We start from the raw sequence: 18,705 nt of genomic DNA on the forward strand, positions 1-18,705 counted from the left end.
TTTTCTGCAACTGATGCATTCAAAGATGGATGTATTTACTCCCTTTGCACAAATCACCAAGTCATGTCAGATGACCATTTTTAGACATATCCTAGTATTAAATATATTTAAAAAACATAAAATATATTAAAGTAAATCACAGCTAAGGCGTTCAGATGTTCCCCCTAAAGGGACAGTCACATAATTTATCACCTTAAACAAATACCGTCTTTCTTGTCCTCATTCATTATTCCATGTTTCTTTTTTATGATTTTTATTGCAAGACAACTCAAAAGAAGACAAGTGTCCCTATCAGCATCTTTTAATTCCCCTCTAGGCGACCTGCTTTTCTCTGGTTGAGCATGACCTCTGACCTCTTCCTATCAATTAATAAATAAAATTGCTGCCCTGATTGTAAAACAGAATTTATAACACAGACGTAGATGTGAAGCTTGAACTCCAGTATCAAAAACAAGGCAGTAAATTATAGCTTCCTGGCTGCAAGATTCATATAGATACTGTGTGGCATGTTTGTTTCAATCAGCACAGTCTGCCCCAACTCCCAGACTGCATAAATAAATAAACAAACAAACAAAAGGACTATGTGCAGAGCATTCCTTACATGGAAAGACCTCCCCACCGTGGCAGACATGTCCATTGACACTCAATTAAAACTCGCCAGCTGCTACCAACTTATATGCCTGTGTACAGTAATGCTACTGTGCACGTATACAGCAATGTTTCCTATCGATCGGTGAGGCCAAGCCTTGAGGTGTCGTGCTTGCCCACCGAACAAGCTCCTATTAACCCTGTCCAGTGCGGTAGACTAATCGGTGTTTATCCAAGAGCCCAGAAATAGAAGTGGCGTGTGTAACCTTACTCCACAGATATAAATGCAGATTATTTTGTTTTGTGGGTGCCCTCTGATTTAATACTATTTGGCCCTATTCACGCTCGGCATCCTAGCTCGACATGAGGGCGTGGGGAGGGAGAAAGGGCACATTTGAAGCTGTCTTGCATCTCAGGGGGTGTGAGTCAGGAGGATGCCCAGAGGGCTGTTTGCACATAGAACCTCATATGTCATTTTATGAAACCATGGATGGAAAAGCAGCGGGATGGCCACCAGCTAATAGGCCTAACAGGCCGCAGTATCTGCCCATGTGTGCAAAGTAATCCCCACCAAGGTCAGTTACTTAAATTCCTCCTCATGGAACTGTTAAGCAAACACAAACTCTGGATAAACTCCACATTGATAGAGGAAGGTATGGGATCACTGATGGGCCGAGGACACATACAGTACATGTGCCTCAGCGAGTATACAGAGAGAGGTTTGTAAGCAAGAGCTCATCTTCTTAATTACAGTACAGCAAGTCCCCGAAACTCTGCCCGTCCTTTTAACCACATCACAACACTTTATTTCATCCCCCTCTTTAGCATTTATAAGCAGTATATAACCACCTAATTCATGCTTTATACAGCAACACACTGGACAGTTTTAAGTGTTTATGCATTCTTCTTAATGACATTGTATATAATGACAAATAATTCAGATGGTTTTAAAATGTTATTCAAAACTCACGAAGAAATATCTTTATATATGATTACAACTCATATGGTGAGTTATACTTGACAACACTTGAAATCTGTTTACAACTACAGTGGGCTATAAAATGTCTAAATGCTGCTTATAAATATTAAATAAGGGCTTTTAAGATAAGATGAAGTGTAAGCCAATTACAACTCATATATAGCATGAATCTTTAATATATATACATATTAAACACCAAAATCTCCAACTGAAAATGTCCATAAATTCCACTTTGGTCCAAAACAAAATAACCTCTCTGAATGAGCCAAATTTTTTAATTCTAATCTATTTGAACTATAGGCAATTAACGTTTGTAACGCCGCACTTTATCCAGCCTGATTTGGAGCTTCTAGGCCTTACAGCGGGGTTTCTGGAAGTACAAAAGTTACAGAGACTGTAGTGTCTTCCTTTAAACACGCTTTAATTTGTCGAACGACAGTCTCTAAATCCAAAAAATGCATATTCTGAAAGCAAATAAAACAATGTATAGTGTTACAGTAATTGTGGCTCTGTGGCTCTATACTGGGTTCTTATCAACGGAGGCAGATCACTAAAGACATCCTCAAGGTCATTTTTCAGACCTTGATAGTGAAGCACACTCAGGCACCTTTTTCTACCAAATTAGCTCTTCTTCTTATACCGGCTTGGAACCAGCCTGTATTTCCTCTATGGTGTTTTATCTATCATAGGGGCATCCAAGAAGGCACGTTTGCTGCTTTTTAAAATACAAAAATTGAGGCACCAGGGATGGCCGATCTATCCGCTTTACCCCATCCCCCTTGCGAGTCCACCATTAAGTGCACTGTTTAGTGTTTGGCTTTGAGTGTACTTAATTAAGGCTCCCTTTGCTTGGACTACTGATTAGATAAGTAGAGGCAATAAGTAGGCGGTTGGAAAAGTAATTTATCATCTGATTAGAGTGATCTGTACAAAATGATGTTATACAGGTCAGACTAAACAGCTGGATTGTGTATATATGTCCTAAACTAAAAATGTCATTGGAAATTGGGTTGCGAAGCGTTTTTATGTGAATGCATTAGAAAGAGTTCATATGGGTAAAAAAATAAAATAAAATAAAAAAAGCTTTTTTAACTGGTGCAACGTGCAACATCTCCCTGAATGGAAATGTTTACCAAATTACAGTACATGAATCCTTACACGGAAATGTTCACATCACATGCCCCAAATGGAAAAATGCTGGTGTGTGTGTGTGTGTGTGTGTGTGTGTGTCAGTGTGTTTGTTTGCTGCCTAGCAACAAGTGATGCATGTGCAAATTAGGAAAGTTCTTGCTTTATTTGGTCATGCAAATCTTTGTGGAGTATCTGTTATGGAGCCACAGCGTTACGTATTCCCCAATGAAACAAAATAAAGACCTGCCGAAAACCGCTCTCCTAATGTGTTCAGTTAATGGGTCTACAGTGTGAGAGTCCAGTTGAAGCTCTCAGCCTGGTTATATGCTGATGTCAGCTCACTATACACTGACATAGGCCTACTGTTTTTCCTGTGACAGAAGCTCTAAGCAATAGAATCCAACAGGCGTTTCATGTCACACAATTATCTCTCGACTGTGAAAAAATTAATCCTGCAGCACAAATTGAAATCAGACTGTTTTAATTTGCTTTATTCAGAAATCAGTACACTGTCTTTAAACCATGCAAAGTAAGCATAAATAACACTCACACACCTTGGCCAACCAGCAACCGAGTTCTGTTTTATATTGGTGCCATGACTCGGATATGGTTTGAGCAACATCTGCCAACAGGCAGACGTGGTGTGAGATCCAGGTTGGTAAATTTGACAGCTGGCATTTATTAAAAACCTCAGCCACCACAAAGCCTGTGCCATATTGCTTGGGTCTTAAAAGCTGGGAAGCACAAAAGCTCTAGTATTAGCTTCTGTTGTCTGTGTCTGACTTTAGGTTGAAACATGGACCTAACGTTTGCACAAGGCTGCAAAAAATAAAACAAAAGAATATCACGCTATCCGCTCACGCACGGCGCAGCTGTTAGCTGTCTGAGGTATGAGTGGTTGGATGGACCTGGTGTCTTTGCTGTATGTAGTGAGGACTCAATTTGAGGTTTTCATTTGCACTCATGTTATCATATGTTTAGGCCTATGTGTTGTGAAGTCTGGGATCCTTGCTAGAGTGCGCCCCCCAGTGGCTATCTGTAGTAATTAGTTAAGAGCAATAGCATCAAACCCACAGTAATATACTTATTTAGTGTGCTTTTAAGATTGAGCCAATGTTTAAAATTGGGATTCCATGTAAATATCATGGCATCATTATATCATAATACGTTTTCTAATACGAGACAGCATTTAAAATGGCATTTGTTTCTCCTTTTTGTCTTACAAACAGAGGATAACGAAGCTATAATTATAGGAAACACTTTAAAAATCATGAAACACTCCAATTTCGTCATTTAATTGGACATTGGACAGTATGGAAAGAGAAGAGGTTGCGACTTATTTTGAACAACTCTCCTTTTTGGTGTACCGGGGCCACCGTAGAGGCTTTAGGCAGTTCGGTCATGTGACGAAAAAAAAAAAAAAAATGTCAACATCACTGTGCATTGCACCACGGAAACAACAAACAACCACCGAAAACGTCGCTTGTTTTTCCTCCGTTTACAAAAAAATGAGCCCACTTCGGCACTGACCTCGAGGTAGAACTTTATGTCAGCCGTCCATTCCTCCGTCTGTCACCGCACAGGTAAGCGTTTGTAGCTTAGCTCACCAGGAAATTGGTCAGCTAGTTTGCATGAGCTGCAGCAGGTGGAGAGCCAGCCTGTAAATGCACAATAACACGGTACACTATCATACAACTGTTGTATATGTGGGCTGCTGAACAGAAGGTGGGAGGAATACTGTGTTTTCTGTCTGATGTAGTGCGCTGACGTTATGCCTTGTCTGTTTCAGGATGGCTGTGTCGACCAGTGGCCTCGTACACAGCCTGGCCACACTTCTCCGGAATGATGGTACAGTGAAGAAGTGGGGTTAAATAGGACACATTCGTTTGGGTGACAAAGGGTGCACAATTCAAGAAAAGCAGCAGCAGGGTTGCTCGCTTTCTGTGGGTGTGTTAACTCGGACTGACACTTAGTTGGACAACGTGAGCAACAGACAGCTTGACATTGTGAAGAGCAGCTATTATTGTGTCAGCCTGAGCTTTGCTGATCTGTGATCTTGAAGTTCATTTGCATAAAAGTTGAATTCCTGCACACTACCAGCAGCATGTTTCACATCTGCAGTATGTCCACCAGGAGCGCAGTAGAAACAACACTCTGACTCTGAAATTTAAGCTCAGTTTGCTGTGTGAAATTGGTTGCTGGATTCCTTTAAATGAACCGTCTCTCTCCCAACCTCCAGGAGACTTGGTGCTGGATGGCAGCAGTACGCTGACCTTGTCGGCGGCCAGCTTGCAGCAGCTCACCAGGCTGTTTGAGCAGTACTTGCTGTCCAGGAGCCAGCAGCATGGCTTCCTCGCACTGCCCTCCCACCCTGCCGACACCGCTTCCCTGCTCCAGCTGCAGTTCCTGTTTGACGTCCTGCAGAAGACCATCTCCCTCAAGGTGAGCAAGGACCACTAAAGGTTGGTCAGGTGGTCTCAAGTTCAGTTTTTTTACCTTTTAAAAAGTTTCCCAAGTGGACATTTGTAGTTATTGTAAGATTTAGTAGACCCCCCCTTTGGTGCCAGGACCCCCAGAGTTTGGTCAGGCATTCTCTGTGGTGTGTTTACTTTCACAGGAGTTATCGTATCCTGAGCCATCATTCTAAAAAGGTTGTATGTATTATTATTTTTTTTTTTAACACAGCTCATCAACCCACCAGGGGACAGACTTCAGTCCGTGGTGAAAATCTTCCCGTTCAAGTCTTTGAAGGGTTTGGAGGTAGAGTATGAACCCTGTCTTCATTTTCTTTACTTAATCTCTTCTATTCCATTCCTGCGTCTTCCCCACATCTGTCCTGAAACATTTTCACATGTTTCTTTTTCCCTCTCTTCCATACCAGCTGAAGCGAATCCCTCCACACTGTCTAGAGGGACTCAGAGGGGTTTACTCCCAGTTGGAGGTCTTCACGTGTTCAAAGAGCCTCAGTTCCCTGGAGGTACTCTTCTTTTGCACTCATCTTTATAGCAAGTGTCACTTAGTGTACTTATGGCTGTAAAAGAGAGGCTCAGAGTGATATATGTCTTTTTTAGGAGCTGCTCTCCCTGTGTGGAGGGGATCTGAGCTCTGCACTGCCTTGGCTGGAACTGCACACCCTCAACTTCAGCTACAACTCCATTGTCTGCCTTGACCAGTCACTAGTGAGACAAAGACCCAAACAGATGCATCATTACTGATTTTTTTTAGCTGCTGTAATCTGCCTTCAACCTTCTCTTCTCTTTCTTCCGTAGAGTTTACTGAACGTCCTGAAGTCTTTAGATTTAAGCCATAACAAGATTCGGGAGTGTGCTGAATTTCTAAAGGTTTCTGTTTGTTTAATTATAATGAAACACTGTTTTAGAAAATACATTTCCCTCTTTTCAGGCTTGTGACCCTTTGTTCTGCTTCTGTCTATGTCTTTTGTCCTCATTGCTGTTTCCCAGCCCTTGAGTGAACTGGAGCACTTGAACCTGGGCTACAACTGCCTGCAGAGGGCGCCAACGCTGGGCCTGAGTGCCAGGGCCAAACTCCTCACACTCAACCTCAGAAACAATGAACTGGAGACTATAAACGGTAAAGCATGCTGACACTGACAGTCTTGTTCTTGTCCTTTTAAACACAGACGATAAGAGAAAGTAGTCGGTGAATCCGCTCACAGAGCTTAGGGAGGAGTAGGCCAATGAAAACTAAAAAAAGAAGGAACACAAACTCAAATCTGTTACGAGCCAGTAGACTTTCTCTGACAGTGACCCCAACCTTCCACTGTTTTGGAAGTCCTTCTGTTCATCTTGGATATTGTTTATTGTCACACAGTGAAGCATTAGATAACCTTACACCTTATTATTACGTCTGTTTGGATGAGAGAGGAGAGTAGCATGATAATCAAATTAAATATTTGAGCTGCTCTTTTCTTCCATGAACTGCACTTGCATTGGAGTGCGTGCATTGTTTATGCTCTGTGTTCTTGATATCATCTCTGAGAGTCTTTTCCTGTCTGATCAAACAGGTGTTGAGCAGTTGTCTTCGCTCCAGCACTTAGACCTGGCCTACAACCTCCTGCTGGAGCACTCCCAGCTGGCTCCTCTCTCCCTGCTGCACTGCCTCAACACAGTAAGGAGACACGCACGAAGGCTCCAGTATTCTCATTAAGTGGACATGTTTTATTTTCTTTAGGTGTATGTGAGACAACGCACTGTAAAACGCTCCGTCTTCTTTTAGCTGAACTTGGAGGGGAACCCGCTGTACTTCCAGAAGACCCACCGCAACTGCACCGTCCGACATCTCTCCCCAAAGGCTGCAAACCTTAGAGTGAGTGATAATTATAGCTAGACTTTGTGCACCATTTTATAAAACTTGCAGAATGCTGAAGCATTAAAAAGATGATCAGTATAAAAGTTTCCTGCAAGGACGTTTGTTTTAGACATCAAGGCAGCAGCACCAATGGCATGTTAGCAGCTGTAGTACAAAACAGTAGCTGAAGACAGAAACATTTAAATTAAAATGGAAAAAATGGTATATTTGGGGTAGGCTGAGATCTTCAAATATACTGTCACAGACAGTAATAGCAGCTGTTGTTATGTCTTGATTTATCTGAAAGCCTCTTTAGAGGACAGAACAGCTCAAAAACAGCTTCCTGTCTACCATGTGTTAACTACAAGGTGTTTCTACATGACCGGCTGCACTGCAGGCTCCCACTGGCTGCTGATCTTCTGTCATATTGGGTTGTAAATCATCAACAGGCCCCTACTGATGATGACTAATGGAGAATTGATTGAGAACAATGTGACCAATGTTCCTTCTTTTGTTTCTTTCCAGCTCAAACTTGATGGCACCCGGCTGTCCTCGTCTGAGTTATCAGTAAGTTTCTCTTTTGAAAACTTATTTGTTTTTTTTGGGGGGGATTGCGTTTGACACAGAAGCAGACCTTTTTTTGTTAAAAATGATGTTCAATTGCATGATTTTGAGGTATAATATCCATTTATTTATACATGTATAGTATGTTACAGAGAGATGCAGTACATTGATAACACATAAATCATACTTTCTCTTCTTCTGAGTTAATAGTAGTCTAATATTGGACCACTCTCTTCTGCAGGTTTTGCCAAAACCAGGCCAGCTGATCGTGCAGGTACAGACTTCACATCCAGTTGTCATGCCACCAGAACGGAGCAACCAGGAAGTGTCCAGCGGTGCTGGGGAGCTTAGTGATAGTGTGTCAGCTGCAGAAGTGGGAGTGTCACACATTCGGAAGAAGAAATCCAGAGTAAGAAAGCTACTGCTGCTCATTGTTTGAAATTGTAATCTTTCTCTGTGCTGTAACATATTTTTTTGTTCAAACTATTTTGTGTTTCAGAGTAAGGTGAAAGTGCGGCGGGCCAGCATATCCGAGCCCAGTGATACGGATTACGAGCCCAGGCTGATTTCCTCCACAGAGGGTGGGTTGTAAACGCGTGCTCGTCCAATGTGATTCTACATTTGTAGTATCATAGCATATATTTAAATTCACTCCCTTTTCTCCCTGACTTTTAGTACAGCAGCTCACAGTGTCTCCTCTACTTTTAACAACTACCTGTTTGTAATGTTAATGACCAAAATTAAAGCTTATTCAGCTAAATAGAAATCTAAAACATAAATCTTAATACGTTTTTTTTTTCTCCACCAGGCATTGTCCTTCCCCACCAGCACGAGATTGAGCGCATGTCCAGCTTTAGAGAGCAGCTTGGTGAGGACTGGCTGAGGTACCAGCATCATCTAGATAGAGCCTCTCCCTCTACCATCACCACTGCCATCAACACCAACCAGCCAACTCCTCACCACCCGCCCCTCTCCAACGGCCACAGCTCCACCCTGCATCCGTCCGCCAGCCCTGGGCATCAGCCGTCTCCACCATCCCTGAAAGTCCCAGAGGTCCTCCCCCCGCCGCTCCTCTCATCAGAACCCAGGTTAGAGACGTCCAACCTGGATGAAGACCAGGAAACAGAGTCTACTCTACAGTGGCTCGGTCACAGCTCTTGCTTCACGGAGTCCACCTTGGAGGACGGCCCGGTGGCAGGCCAGGGAGAGGTGAGCTCACCTGGGCCGAGTCCGGAGTCCCAGAGGTCGGCTAGAGTGGAGAGCACAGACACCAAGGAGGAAGAAGAGGAGGAGGATCTGGGAGGTAGGGTAGTGCAAATCCTGTACAATAACACAAAGAGACAATCATTACTCCTATATTTGCTCTTCTGATGTCCTTTCTTTTCTCTTTTTTATTTTCTTCTTAGTGGACTTGTGTCACCCCCTACTTGTGGGTGTCTTATCCGACAAAGAGGAAGAAGACGGCGAGGGCCAGGGGGAGAGGAGGACGAGGAGGAAAGAGGTGTTCCTGTGCATCAAACAGGGCCTGGTGCTGGAGGTGGACACGCAGCGCGGCCAGGAGAGATGCCGCCTGGAGCTCGGCAGCCTGGCTCGGGTGGAGACCACAGTGGCTGCCTGGACCCGAGGGGTGAGAGGAGGAAGGGAGGAATGGAGAAATAGATGGAAGGATGGGAAATGATTTGTGAGGTTTTTGCATTACTGTATTAAAAAAAAAAAGAATATAAAGAGGTAGATAAAATAATAAGCGTTTAATCATTTGTCTGTTTTAACACAGATTAGAAAAAATACGGTCAAACGCAGTTCACTGCATTAATATTGTGATATTTATTTCAATCATAGGGCATGAAGGCCTAAGTGAAAGGACACATTGTTCCAAAGACTTTATTTCTTTCTCTCAGGAGACAGAAGAGATGCTTCCAGCGGTCGAGCTTCAGTTCGACTACATCAGCAGGGAGAAAAGGAGGAGATGCTACGTGCTGCTTGACGATGATCCACAGCAGGCACTGCAGGTTAATAATAATAACACACACACAGAAATTCATGAACACACTCTCCTGTTCTGTTGTCCAGGGAATATTTGATTCCTTTCAGAGGAAATATTAGAAAACTTGTATCTTGTAAGATGACAATTTAAAACTCAGATGCAAGATGTACTAGTCTCACACGTAAATCAGCATACCCACCCACTGACTCCTTGGACGCCTTGTACCAGTCTGGTCATGCTCACAGGCTGTCCTCTACTCAAACTGTTACCTTTGTTTTTCAAAGTGACGTCAGCATCCAGCAGCACAGTCTGTACCATGTTTACTACCATGTTTGAAACTTTGGTCACATTGTGCAACATCAACTCTTTTGCCAGATATAATTGTAACACACGGAGCCAACACCAATTCCAGTATGTGATGTTTTTTTTGTCAGATTTGTGGTGAGCAGTCAGAAAATTTAAGAATTGTGTTTTATAAACAGACACCCAGCTAAAGTAACAAGTATAAAACCCCAACACCTTTAACTTTTTCATAGCTGCTGGTGGCACAAGACAGATTGTCCTACTGTTTACAGAACCACTCAAACAGTTTCTCCTACAGTGCCAGCTATGATACACCGCTTCAAATTGTCCTTGAGCTCTACTGAGTTTTGTCCCTTTGAGTAGCTCGATGTAGCTCCTTCAGTTCCTAGTTTACAGCTGCAAAGTGCTTTTTGTGACCAAAACATCAGTTAGGAAGAGGGGAAGCTTCAGATCAGCAAGTTGACAACTTTTCTCAGCTGATGAGATTGACCAGAAAATACTGTATTCTGTGTGGTTGCTCACTTTTGTTGATCATAAATCAACTTTTTTTTTATATGGCAGTGTACAGTGTACTGTAACTATCACAATGTAAAAACAAGAGGTTTTTTGTTTTTTTTTGCTGACCAGGCTCTGACTGACGTGCTGTCACATGTGGCTGAGGAGAACCAGCGGCGTGACTCAGAGTTCTGCACCAGTTGCATTCGTCTGCAGTGCCTTCGCTGCAGGTCAGAGTTCACGCTTCAGGGAGAGGGCGGTGGGGAAGAGGCGGAGGGGAGAGCGCGGAGGAGAGGGGCTGCAATGCTACCAGGGGAAGAAGAACAAGATGAAGAGGAGCTGAGAGAGTGTGATAATGACAGCAAAGGTAAGTGTGATGAAAAGATTAAATTTACAGTGGCCTTGAAGCAACAAGACACATAAAAGGTTATTTAGCTTTTAGAATTTACCACATCTTTTTCCTTGTCTTTTTATATTGCTAATGTGGTCTTTTAAATACTACTGTTGTTGAGTATATTTCACATTTGCAAAAGCTGCTTGCTGTTTTTCATTTTCTCTCTTTGTTTTCATTTTGTATGTTTATTTGGCATAAATTGTATCGGCAGAAAATCCAATTTCCATCTGTAGACCCTGGCAAGATGTTACAAGCGCCCTAAAAATAAAAGGAACAAGAGGAACAAACAGCAACAACAAGACAATTAACATGCACAAATAAAACACAAGCAAAAAAAACAAAACAATACACTTGTTAATGTTTAGAGTAAAGCAGGGATGCAAAAAGAGAGATTCAAATCACTGACTATATGTTAAAAGGCATCTTCAAATAAAATTGGACAATGGAACATTTGATAAAAAATGCCAACTCATAGGTGAAATGGTGTCTAAGCAACGGATGTTTGACTTAAGCCTATATCTGTCATCTCTAGATGTGAAAGAAACCCACGCACCAAAGCCTTGATTCTGATTCCTCCCTCACACTGAGTCACGCACAGTCTCAGATGAGTCATGCTCAGGCTTATACCCTAAAAAAAATTACTTTTTCCCACTAAAACTAGCACTTTCACACTCATTTAATCAGTGTCAGCAGGTCTATTGTTCAAAAATTAAAGATTACGCTGAAGAGAAGGTCACACATTTCACTTGCCATGTCGCCACATCCATGCAAAAAAAAGTTATATTTGACGTCAAAACACTTCATGACTCCTCCTCAGCTATGAGGCTCCCATTGTAGGCTCCCATATGTTCCCAAAACAAATTTTGGTTTCAGGTGGGCTGGAGACAAGCATCCCAGGAGTTATCTCTTCTCTTTTATTGCCAAGCGGCCCGCTCCGCTGAGTTCCCACCTCTATAATCAGCAGCATTCGCTCCAGCAGCCACCTCCCAGTGCTTTGACCAAACCTGACATTAAGACCTGCTCCGGCACGCACAGACTACGCACAGGCTTTGTTCAACAGATGTTTCGTGGATTTCTTGGAGCAGTGCTCTTTTGTTAGTGTGTTTAGTCTGCTTTACATACCTTTTTCAGTCGCACGTGTCTGAACTTAGACGCTTGTTTGCCTGTGGCACAAATACAAGCCCTGCAGATACAAAACGCTGTTTCTTCCTCACATGAGGAGGTGGTATAAAGGTATAAATGCATGCTTGCTTTTTCCGTGCATTTTCTTGTATTTTAAGTCATTTGGTTGTGTCATGTTCTTTAATTGACACATGATATAGTTTTGAAATGCAACCGTATACTAATGCTGTGTAAGAGGTATACAGTATATAGATATAAATATAAAAAATAGGATTAAGATTGACATTAACATTTTATTTTAAAATAAAAAACTACTTGATGAATGACAATAAGGGTTACCACACCGTTTTTCAATGTCTACTATTGAGATGTTTTCACAATGACCATTATGTTGCTTTTTGGAAGCAACTTCCTGTATATATTTCTCTTTTTTTCAGGAAATAGTCATATTTGTCCAGATTGTGGTAGCGATCATGTGGTCCAGCTGGCTGGCCAGTCAACTCCCTACAGCAGTACGCCCATCCGTCACTCATCAAGGCCGGAGAGTGAGGACGATCATCTCGATATAACCCCGAGCACTCGTAGTGCCAATAAGGTCTTTCTAAACTCTAAAACACTTTCTCCTCTGTCTGTTTTTCCTCTTTCCTGTAAGTTAAATCACATCATGTCATTGTGTCATCTTTATCACAGCAGGATGATTACACAGATGCCAGTATTAGCAGTAGTCCTATCCTCAAAGCCTCCACCACTACAGAAGATCCCACCTTCATTACTGCCCAGGGAAGCTCTTTCTTCATTGGGGAAGGCCAAGCTGACACCTCCAGCCTCTCCTACAACACAGACTGCCAAAGTAAAGAGGATCTGGCTGGAAGCTACCACTACGCAGCTACAGGTGCTACGCCACCTGAAGTCCAAGCCCAACCTGCGGGAAGATCCACCCCCAATGGTGAGTTTTTTTCATGGTGTTTGCAGGTGAAACGTCTCAAAAAGCATCAATTCAGTTTCCTCAGAAAAGAAAAATGGCTGTCCAAGGGATTAAAAAATCTTAAGTCTTACCCTAACCTTAACCCGAACGAAACAGGTATTTAATTGCATTCCATGTGGTATTACAAAGTCAAGATTAAACTTGGTGAATCCTGCAGAAAGTGGCCGCTTAAGGGCTGCAACCAATAATTAACCTTCATATTAAAAAAGCCTTTGGTAGCTACTGTGCCTTCCTGTCTCAAAATGAAAACTAAAATAATTATTGCTGCAAGAGAGTGTAAATAGTGCTGAAAACCACATTTAAATCATTTTTACAGCATAAATAGTCCTGATTAATAAAACTGAAACTGAAAATGATATAAGAAGAAAAGAAAAGTTATTTTTACTAGGAACAGGGACATGGTACTTCAAAATAAAAGTGCTAAATTTGACAAAGTGGGATAAAGTTGACCCAATTGAGACGCACTCAGAATGGACCCATGGTCCTCTTTTGAACTGCACCAGCCTGTAACCACTGGTTTGATATATAACATGTCGTAACGTCTTCAAAATTTACCATTAAACAAAAAAAAAATTTACAGTCATGTATCTTTACACTTTAAAAGCTTGTAGAAACAACTGAAACAGTTAATGGATTAGAATAAATAGACAAATCTTGTCTAGCCGTACACTTTTTACTTCCATAATAACATTGTGATGTTGGCAGGGCAGAGGTTTGTTGGAGGAAAGCCCAAACAGCAGTAAAATATAAATGGTATCTTATTACTTGATTTGAATTGTACAGTTCATATGGTCATTGTCAAACACATCAACTGTGTCATGTGGTATAACTGTTTACGACAGTGTCCTTGCCTTTCCTAAAGATATATTTGAGTCCTAATTGAAAGTGAACGGAGATGGGAAGTAGTTGGATCTTGTGGATAATGTGTGGCACAGAAATCCTTCGCTCTGTATCTCTGAAAGCATCTGATTTCTCCCACATGTGTCTGCCATTTTTAGATGAACCACATGTGCAAAAAGACAGATTGGAATCATTACTGGAAGTGATGGGAGAGGAATGAAAGCCGAAGAGAGGGAGGGCTGAGTCGTAATAATAGCTTTCTGTATCTTTTCTTTTTTTTTTGTAATACTGTAGTTGCGCTGCCAATACCATGTAATCTGTCCTTCTGAAACCCCTGTCTCACACTGGAGACAACTTATACTCATCCTAAAAACACTGACACTGAATATAGTGTCTTCTTTTTTTTTGGGAGGGTGACACAGGGCACCCATTGTTGCGGAGCTGAGGCCTTATTTTACTTCTTTCTGAAGACGTGCTTTGTCTCTGTAGACAAATCCACCTTTGTGTGTGTGTGTGTGTGTGGATACATACACCTTTCTTCTCAGCAAAGGACATTGTCTGAAAGGTTCAAAGGCTTTTTTTTTCAATTCTGATCTGTTTGCACTCTTTGCAAATGAAAGACGTTGGGTTTGTTTTGGCCTCTGCAGGTCCGAGCCCTGTCATCTTTGAGTAACTGTAACCATTCATCAGTGTTCAAATAGCCTCCATTGCTGTTCATTGGTGGATTTATTGCTCTTAAATGCCTTTCTGTGTGAGGGCTGTTGGCTAATGCTACAGTGTGCTGCAATAAAATCTGGCTATGGTTTCATAAAAGGCAATAAATATGTAAGTCTCCACGTTGCTGCCAGGAAACTATGGCTTATCTGTTAATGCAAGATGTGATTTGAGAGATAGTAGACAAAAAAAGACATGTTGTCGATGTTTCTGTAGATGATTTGGACCTACTGTCTGAGGACTATGAGGCGGTGGACCATCGTCTACAGCTTTTCCTGGATGTGGAGGTCTTCGAGGAGGAAGAGGAGCTTCACTCTTTCCTCAAGGTATGTAAAAGTAAGGCTTATAAATATTAAAGAAAGCATGTTTTCTCTGTACCATAGAATATTCCAATACTACCTTAGCAACAAGCAGTGGACTGCAAGAAATATTTTGGAACATAACCCCCCAAAAAAACCCCGAAAATACTTTTTTACACCTGAGTTTTTGCATGGATTAAACAAACAAGATATAGCGTGTTAATCAGTGAGGCTTAAAGGTGGTGGTAGGTAGATTTTGTTTCCTTCTGATAGTGCCAGTGTCTCCCTGTTTACAGTCTTTATGTTAAGCTAAGCTAGCCAGTTGAGTTTAACACTCAGGACTCAGGAATGTGTTGGTGTAGTTGGATCATATATAACATGCAATGCTGACAACATAAGCAAACAACTCCATAACTGTCATCACAGACGCTTATTGGTGCATGGAAATATGTGAACTCACCTGTCTAATTGAGCCCCACCTTACAAGCCAGAAAAGCCAGGAAAAAAAATTACAAAGGACAAAAAAACAACAATGAAATTCTCAAATCTCTAATGTGAAATAATAAATGTGTTCATGTGGGACTCCTTCGCTCACAGTAAGAGGCCGATTGAGAACATACTGTGGGTTTTCAGGGGCTTTAAATCTTTACTGGAGTTAATATTAAGGCAGGGAAAAATGTTATTGCCAGACTCCGCTGTTTCAGCAGAATTTCGCCAGTGATGGATCACTCAAATTTAACAGGACAATGTTTTTATGTTGCTGTTATTGTTTGTTTTGTGATTGTGATTTTAAAAAGTCTTCTACCGTATCCCTCTGACGACCCAAAGATCCCTGCTTAATGGGTGGTGACAACTTTAAGACCTACAACACTTGAGCTGCGGTTTCGTCTCAGTCAGCCAAGATGAACGCAGTCAGTAACTCTCCCAGGAGCCCATTCAACCCCCATCTTTTTTTTTTTTCTTCTTTTGTAGCTTTTTTGACTAGTTTTTTGACCCCCGCTGTCACTCGGCATTCTCTGAGCCTTTTTAATATGCAATGCATCCTGGGAGCTCTTCAGATCAGCAGGCTATTGCTTTTCTCTGTCAGACACCTGGATGAGGAGCAAAGAGCTTGACAGGGCCGAGCACACCACAGCTGGAAACAGGAGGTCCTCCTCCATTCATCTCATTTCTGTTTATTTATCCAGTGACAGGGGCAGCTCGCTGTTTCACTTGTGCTTTTTCTTCTTCTGTTGTTTTAGAGGAAGTTAAGCAAGACCTTGATCTAGAGGTTAGATTTTTAAACCCTAAGGAGCTTGTGAAAACTGGTGTCAGCTGAGAATATGGTTGTTATTACTTCAGGATTGAATTTGTAGAGCTATGATCATTATTATGCTGTAGAACAACATATTCACAGGTGCAAGCAGCTCTTCAAAAATCAGTCTTTATGTCATGTGTCCCTTTTTCTGTGTGCCGTCAGATGTCCGCTGTCAAATTTGGGGAGCCAGGGGAGGTTCCCTCTCTGTTGGTGGTGACAAATCAGCAACTCTATTTCTTGGAAATGACATCAGAAACCCAGTGAGTTGAGCAACTTAATGCACAAACACAGAAATATTTTTTTGCATTTATCATACATGTAGGAATGAATTATGTGGGAATTTTAGCTGTAAAGGAAAAGAAAAGGTATCATTCTTTTCTACAAAAATATTCAGTTTTTCATTCAGTTTAGCACAAAATCACAAAATTGTCTCAGTGGGCTTTAAAATCCTTAGACCCTGAATTTGTAAAAGGAACACCTCAACAAATAATCCCTTAATGGGGATCCTCTTCCTGGACAAAAAGACATGCAATCTTTGCACATGTACAGTTTAGTTAAAACCTGTTTAAAATATTTTTGCACACCATACCTACTGCATATAGTGTATATATTTGTAATTATGGTCTTTATATTTTCTGTTACATCTTTATAATATATTATAATTTTATCATTCTTGACTGTAATTTTACACTCTGTACTTTCTGCACTGTATTTCCCCTGTGCTGCTGTGTCAAATTTCTCCCAAGGGGGGATCAATAAAGGAACATCTTATCTTATCTTATAATAGTGCAATAGGTGCCACATATACAGAGTAAAGTTAGTAATATGATGTCAAGCAACTTCTAGGTGTCACCAAGAGCTGGTGTACCTCGACTTCTAAAGGTGTTGTGTACTACCAAAAAGGAAAGAGAAAAAAGAATATGAAATAAATGAATGCTCAAGTTAGGTAAAGTAGGACTCTTACAGATAACTTAGAAGATTAAAGCTAAGTCAGTGAGACATTGACGCAACACATTCCAATTTATCAAAAGAGTAATCAAATCCTGCTGGTGTGGACAGTGATTCAAAAGAGGGCGCCACATTGCAGTTAACAATTATGACTTTCAACTCGGGTGTGTAGTTCCACACCCTCCGCTTAGGATGTGGATTATATTGCATAACCTGCCCAGGTTTCTGGGTCACATCTTGAGAACACATTGACCTTGCAGTGTCTGTGGACTGCGGAGCCGTTTCTCCTCCTCCTAGTTTTTCGCCCCTTTGTTATTTTTTCTCTCCTCCATCACTAAGATGAAGAGCTTTTCTTCTCTCGTCAAAACAAGATCCATTTCCCTCAGACATGAGCCTGTGCCATGAATGCTCTTGCAAACTTACTGTGATTCAGACCGCAGGAACTGATTCCTCTTGTTCTCGGCACTGTGCAAGAAACTTTTATTTTGACCATGTATCTTCAACCCCTTAAAAAAAATGAGGTTTTACATGAGTTATTAGCTCAAGTTGTGTTGTGTAAACGTTGGCTTTAGCAAACACATTTTAAAGTGTTGTTCTGGCAGTCACACCTCCAAGTGTCAGAGATCATTTCCATCTAATCCATCTAACTGATGCCGCGTTTTCTGCACTTTCTGATGCCTGACGTTGTTTCCTCCCAGCACAGGCCAGCTCTCTGATTGGCTACAGAAGCGGGACAGCCACCCAATCGTGGAGCTCAGCTACCTGGAGGTGGGGCTAGGCTCTCAGAGCATCCACATGGAGTTTGGAGACGGCGGTGTGGCCTACACTCTTCTCGTGAGGGACAGTTTACGCTGCAAGCGCTTCTTTGGCCTGTTGACAGGTAAAAGGAAACACTGCCTAATACAAGCAAAAGTGGAAAACAGTTTTTCTTTAACATATGGAAAAACACATAAAAAGAAGTTTCATTTCTGAATATAGTCACATAGAGAAACTCAGTGACCTCAGCTCCCTCTGTACTTACTGGTTACACTGGTTTCAGCACTTTCCTCAGGGCCCTTTGAGGGAACATGCCACAATAGAAACCATGGACTAATTTGTTTTTTGGTTATACTGTTGAACCACTGAGGCAGGTATTGGAACAGCATGTTCCTCTTACAGAAACTGCCCCCCACCCCCCCCTCAAAAACTAATACTATACCATATGTGTGCTATGTGACGCAAATTTCTGCCCTGTCCCCCTCGGTATTGGGTTCTTTCAGACTGCGCACATCCTGCCCAGACTAACTTGCCTGCAAGGGAGGACCAACGGCTGGGAGGAAAACCTTTTATTAGATGGGGGGGGGGGGCTCCTGCTCGGGCCTGGAAAAATATGGAAAATGAATCTGACAATAGCCAGCCCCTAAACATGTGGAGAAAACAGGAAAACATCTTGGCACGTGTGGAGTATTGCTGCTCATTTCTAGGAGACATAATTCTACATTTTGTGACGTATGGAGGTATTTTCCAATAATTACTGTTTCATATTACCAATTTGAGGCTACAAGCAAAAAAAAAAAAAAAACCCCTTCAAATTCAGTCAACAGACATGCTGATTAGAGAGAGCCACTTTTTCCACAACTCTGTTTCTGTCCAGCTTTCACTCATACCCAACCAAGCAAGAATATCTTTGGAAGTACATGGAAACCTTTGTTTCATGTATTATCTTCTAGCATATCATACAGTTTTTTCAATACTTTCTTCATTCAGTAAAAGTC

The 18,705-nt window shown here is 41.7% G+C and overlaps 1 protein-coding gene across 3 annotated transcripts in view; it reads left to right on the forward strand.

The window, feature by feature from the left end:
* Positions 1-4,113: 4,113 nt before the first annotated feature.
* stk11ip (serine/threonine kinase 11 interacting protein) overlaps positions 4,114-18,705 on the forward strand; it is a 21,787-nt gene continuing 7,195 nt past the window's right edge. Inside the window, exons 1-22 of one of the 3 annotated variants that reach the window (XM_035677573.1) lie at positions 4,114-4,281; positions 4,488-4,546; positions 4,938-5,140; positions 5,384-5,458; positions 5,580-5,675; positions 5,770-5,877; positions 5,968-6,039; positions 6,160-6,289; positions 6,723-6,826; positions 6,935-7,024; positions 7,532-7,573; positions 7,812-7,979; positions 8,070-8,151; positions 8,379-8,873; positions 8,977-9,197; positions 9,469-9,579; positions 10,485-10,719; positions 12,306-12,463; positions 12,559-12,814; positions 14,624-14,733; positions 16,166-16,263; positions 17,650-17,831. In XM_035677573.1, the coding sequence (XP_035533466.1) occupies positions 4,489-4,546; positions 4,938-5,140; positions 5,384-5,458; positions 5,580-5,675; positions 5,770-5,877; positions 5,968-6,039; positions 6,160-6,289; positions 6,723-6,826; positions 6,935-7,024; positions 7,532-7,573; positions 7,812-7,979; positions 8,070-8,151; positions 8,379-8,873; positions 8,977-9,197; positions 9,469-9,579; positions 10,485-10,719; positions 12,306-12,463; positions 12,559-12,814; positions 14,624-14,733; positions 16,166-16,263; positions 17,650-17,831 (3,094 nt within the window). In that variant the 5' untranslated portion in view covers positions 4,114-4,281; position 4,488. Of the gene's footprint in view, positions 4,282-4,487; positions 4,547-4,694; positions 4,819-4,937; positions 5,141-5,383; positions 5,459-5,579; positions 5,676-5,769; positions 5,878-5,967; positions 6,040-6,159; positions 6,290-6,722; positions 6,827-6,934; positions 7,025-7,531; positions 7,574-7,811; positions 7,980-8,069; positions 8,152-8,378; positions 8,874-8,976; positions 9,198-9,468; positions 9,580-10,484; positions 10,720-12,305; positions 12,464-12,558; positions 12,815-14,623; positions 14,734-16,165; positions 16,264-17,649; positions 17,832-18,705 lie in introns of those variants that run through there. The other 2 variants (XM_035677574.1, XM_035677575.1) reach the window with 2 other exon arrangements.

This window comes from Morone saxatilis, unplaced genomic scaffold (assembly GCF_004916995.1).
Source record: "Morone saxatilis isolate NCDOM2014 unplaced genomic scaffold, NCSU_SB_2.0 Contig6, whole genome shotgun sequence".
Taxonomy (NCBI): Eukaryota; Metazoa; Chordata; class Actinopteri; family Moronidae; genus Morone; species Morone saxatilis.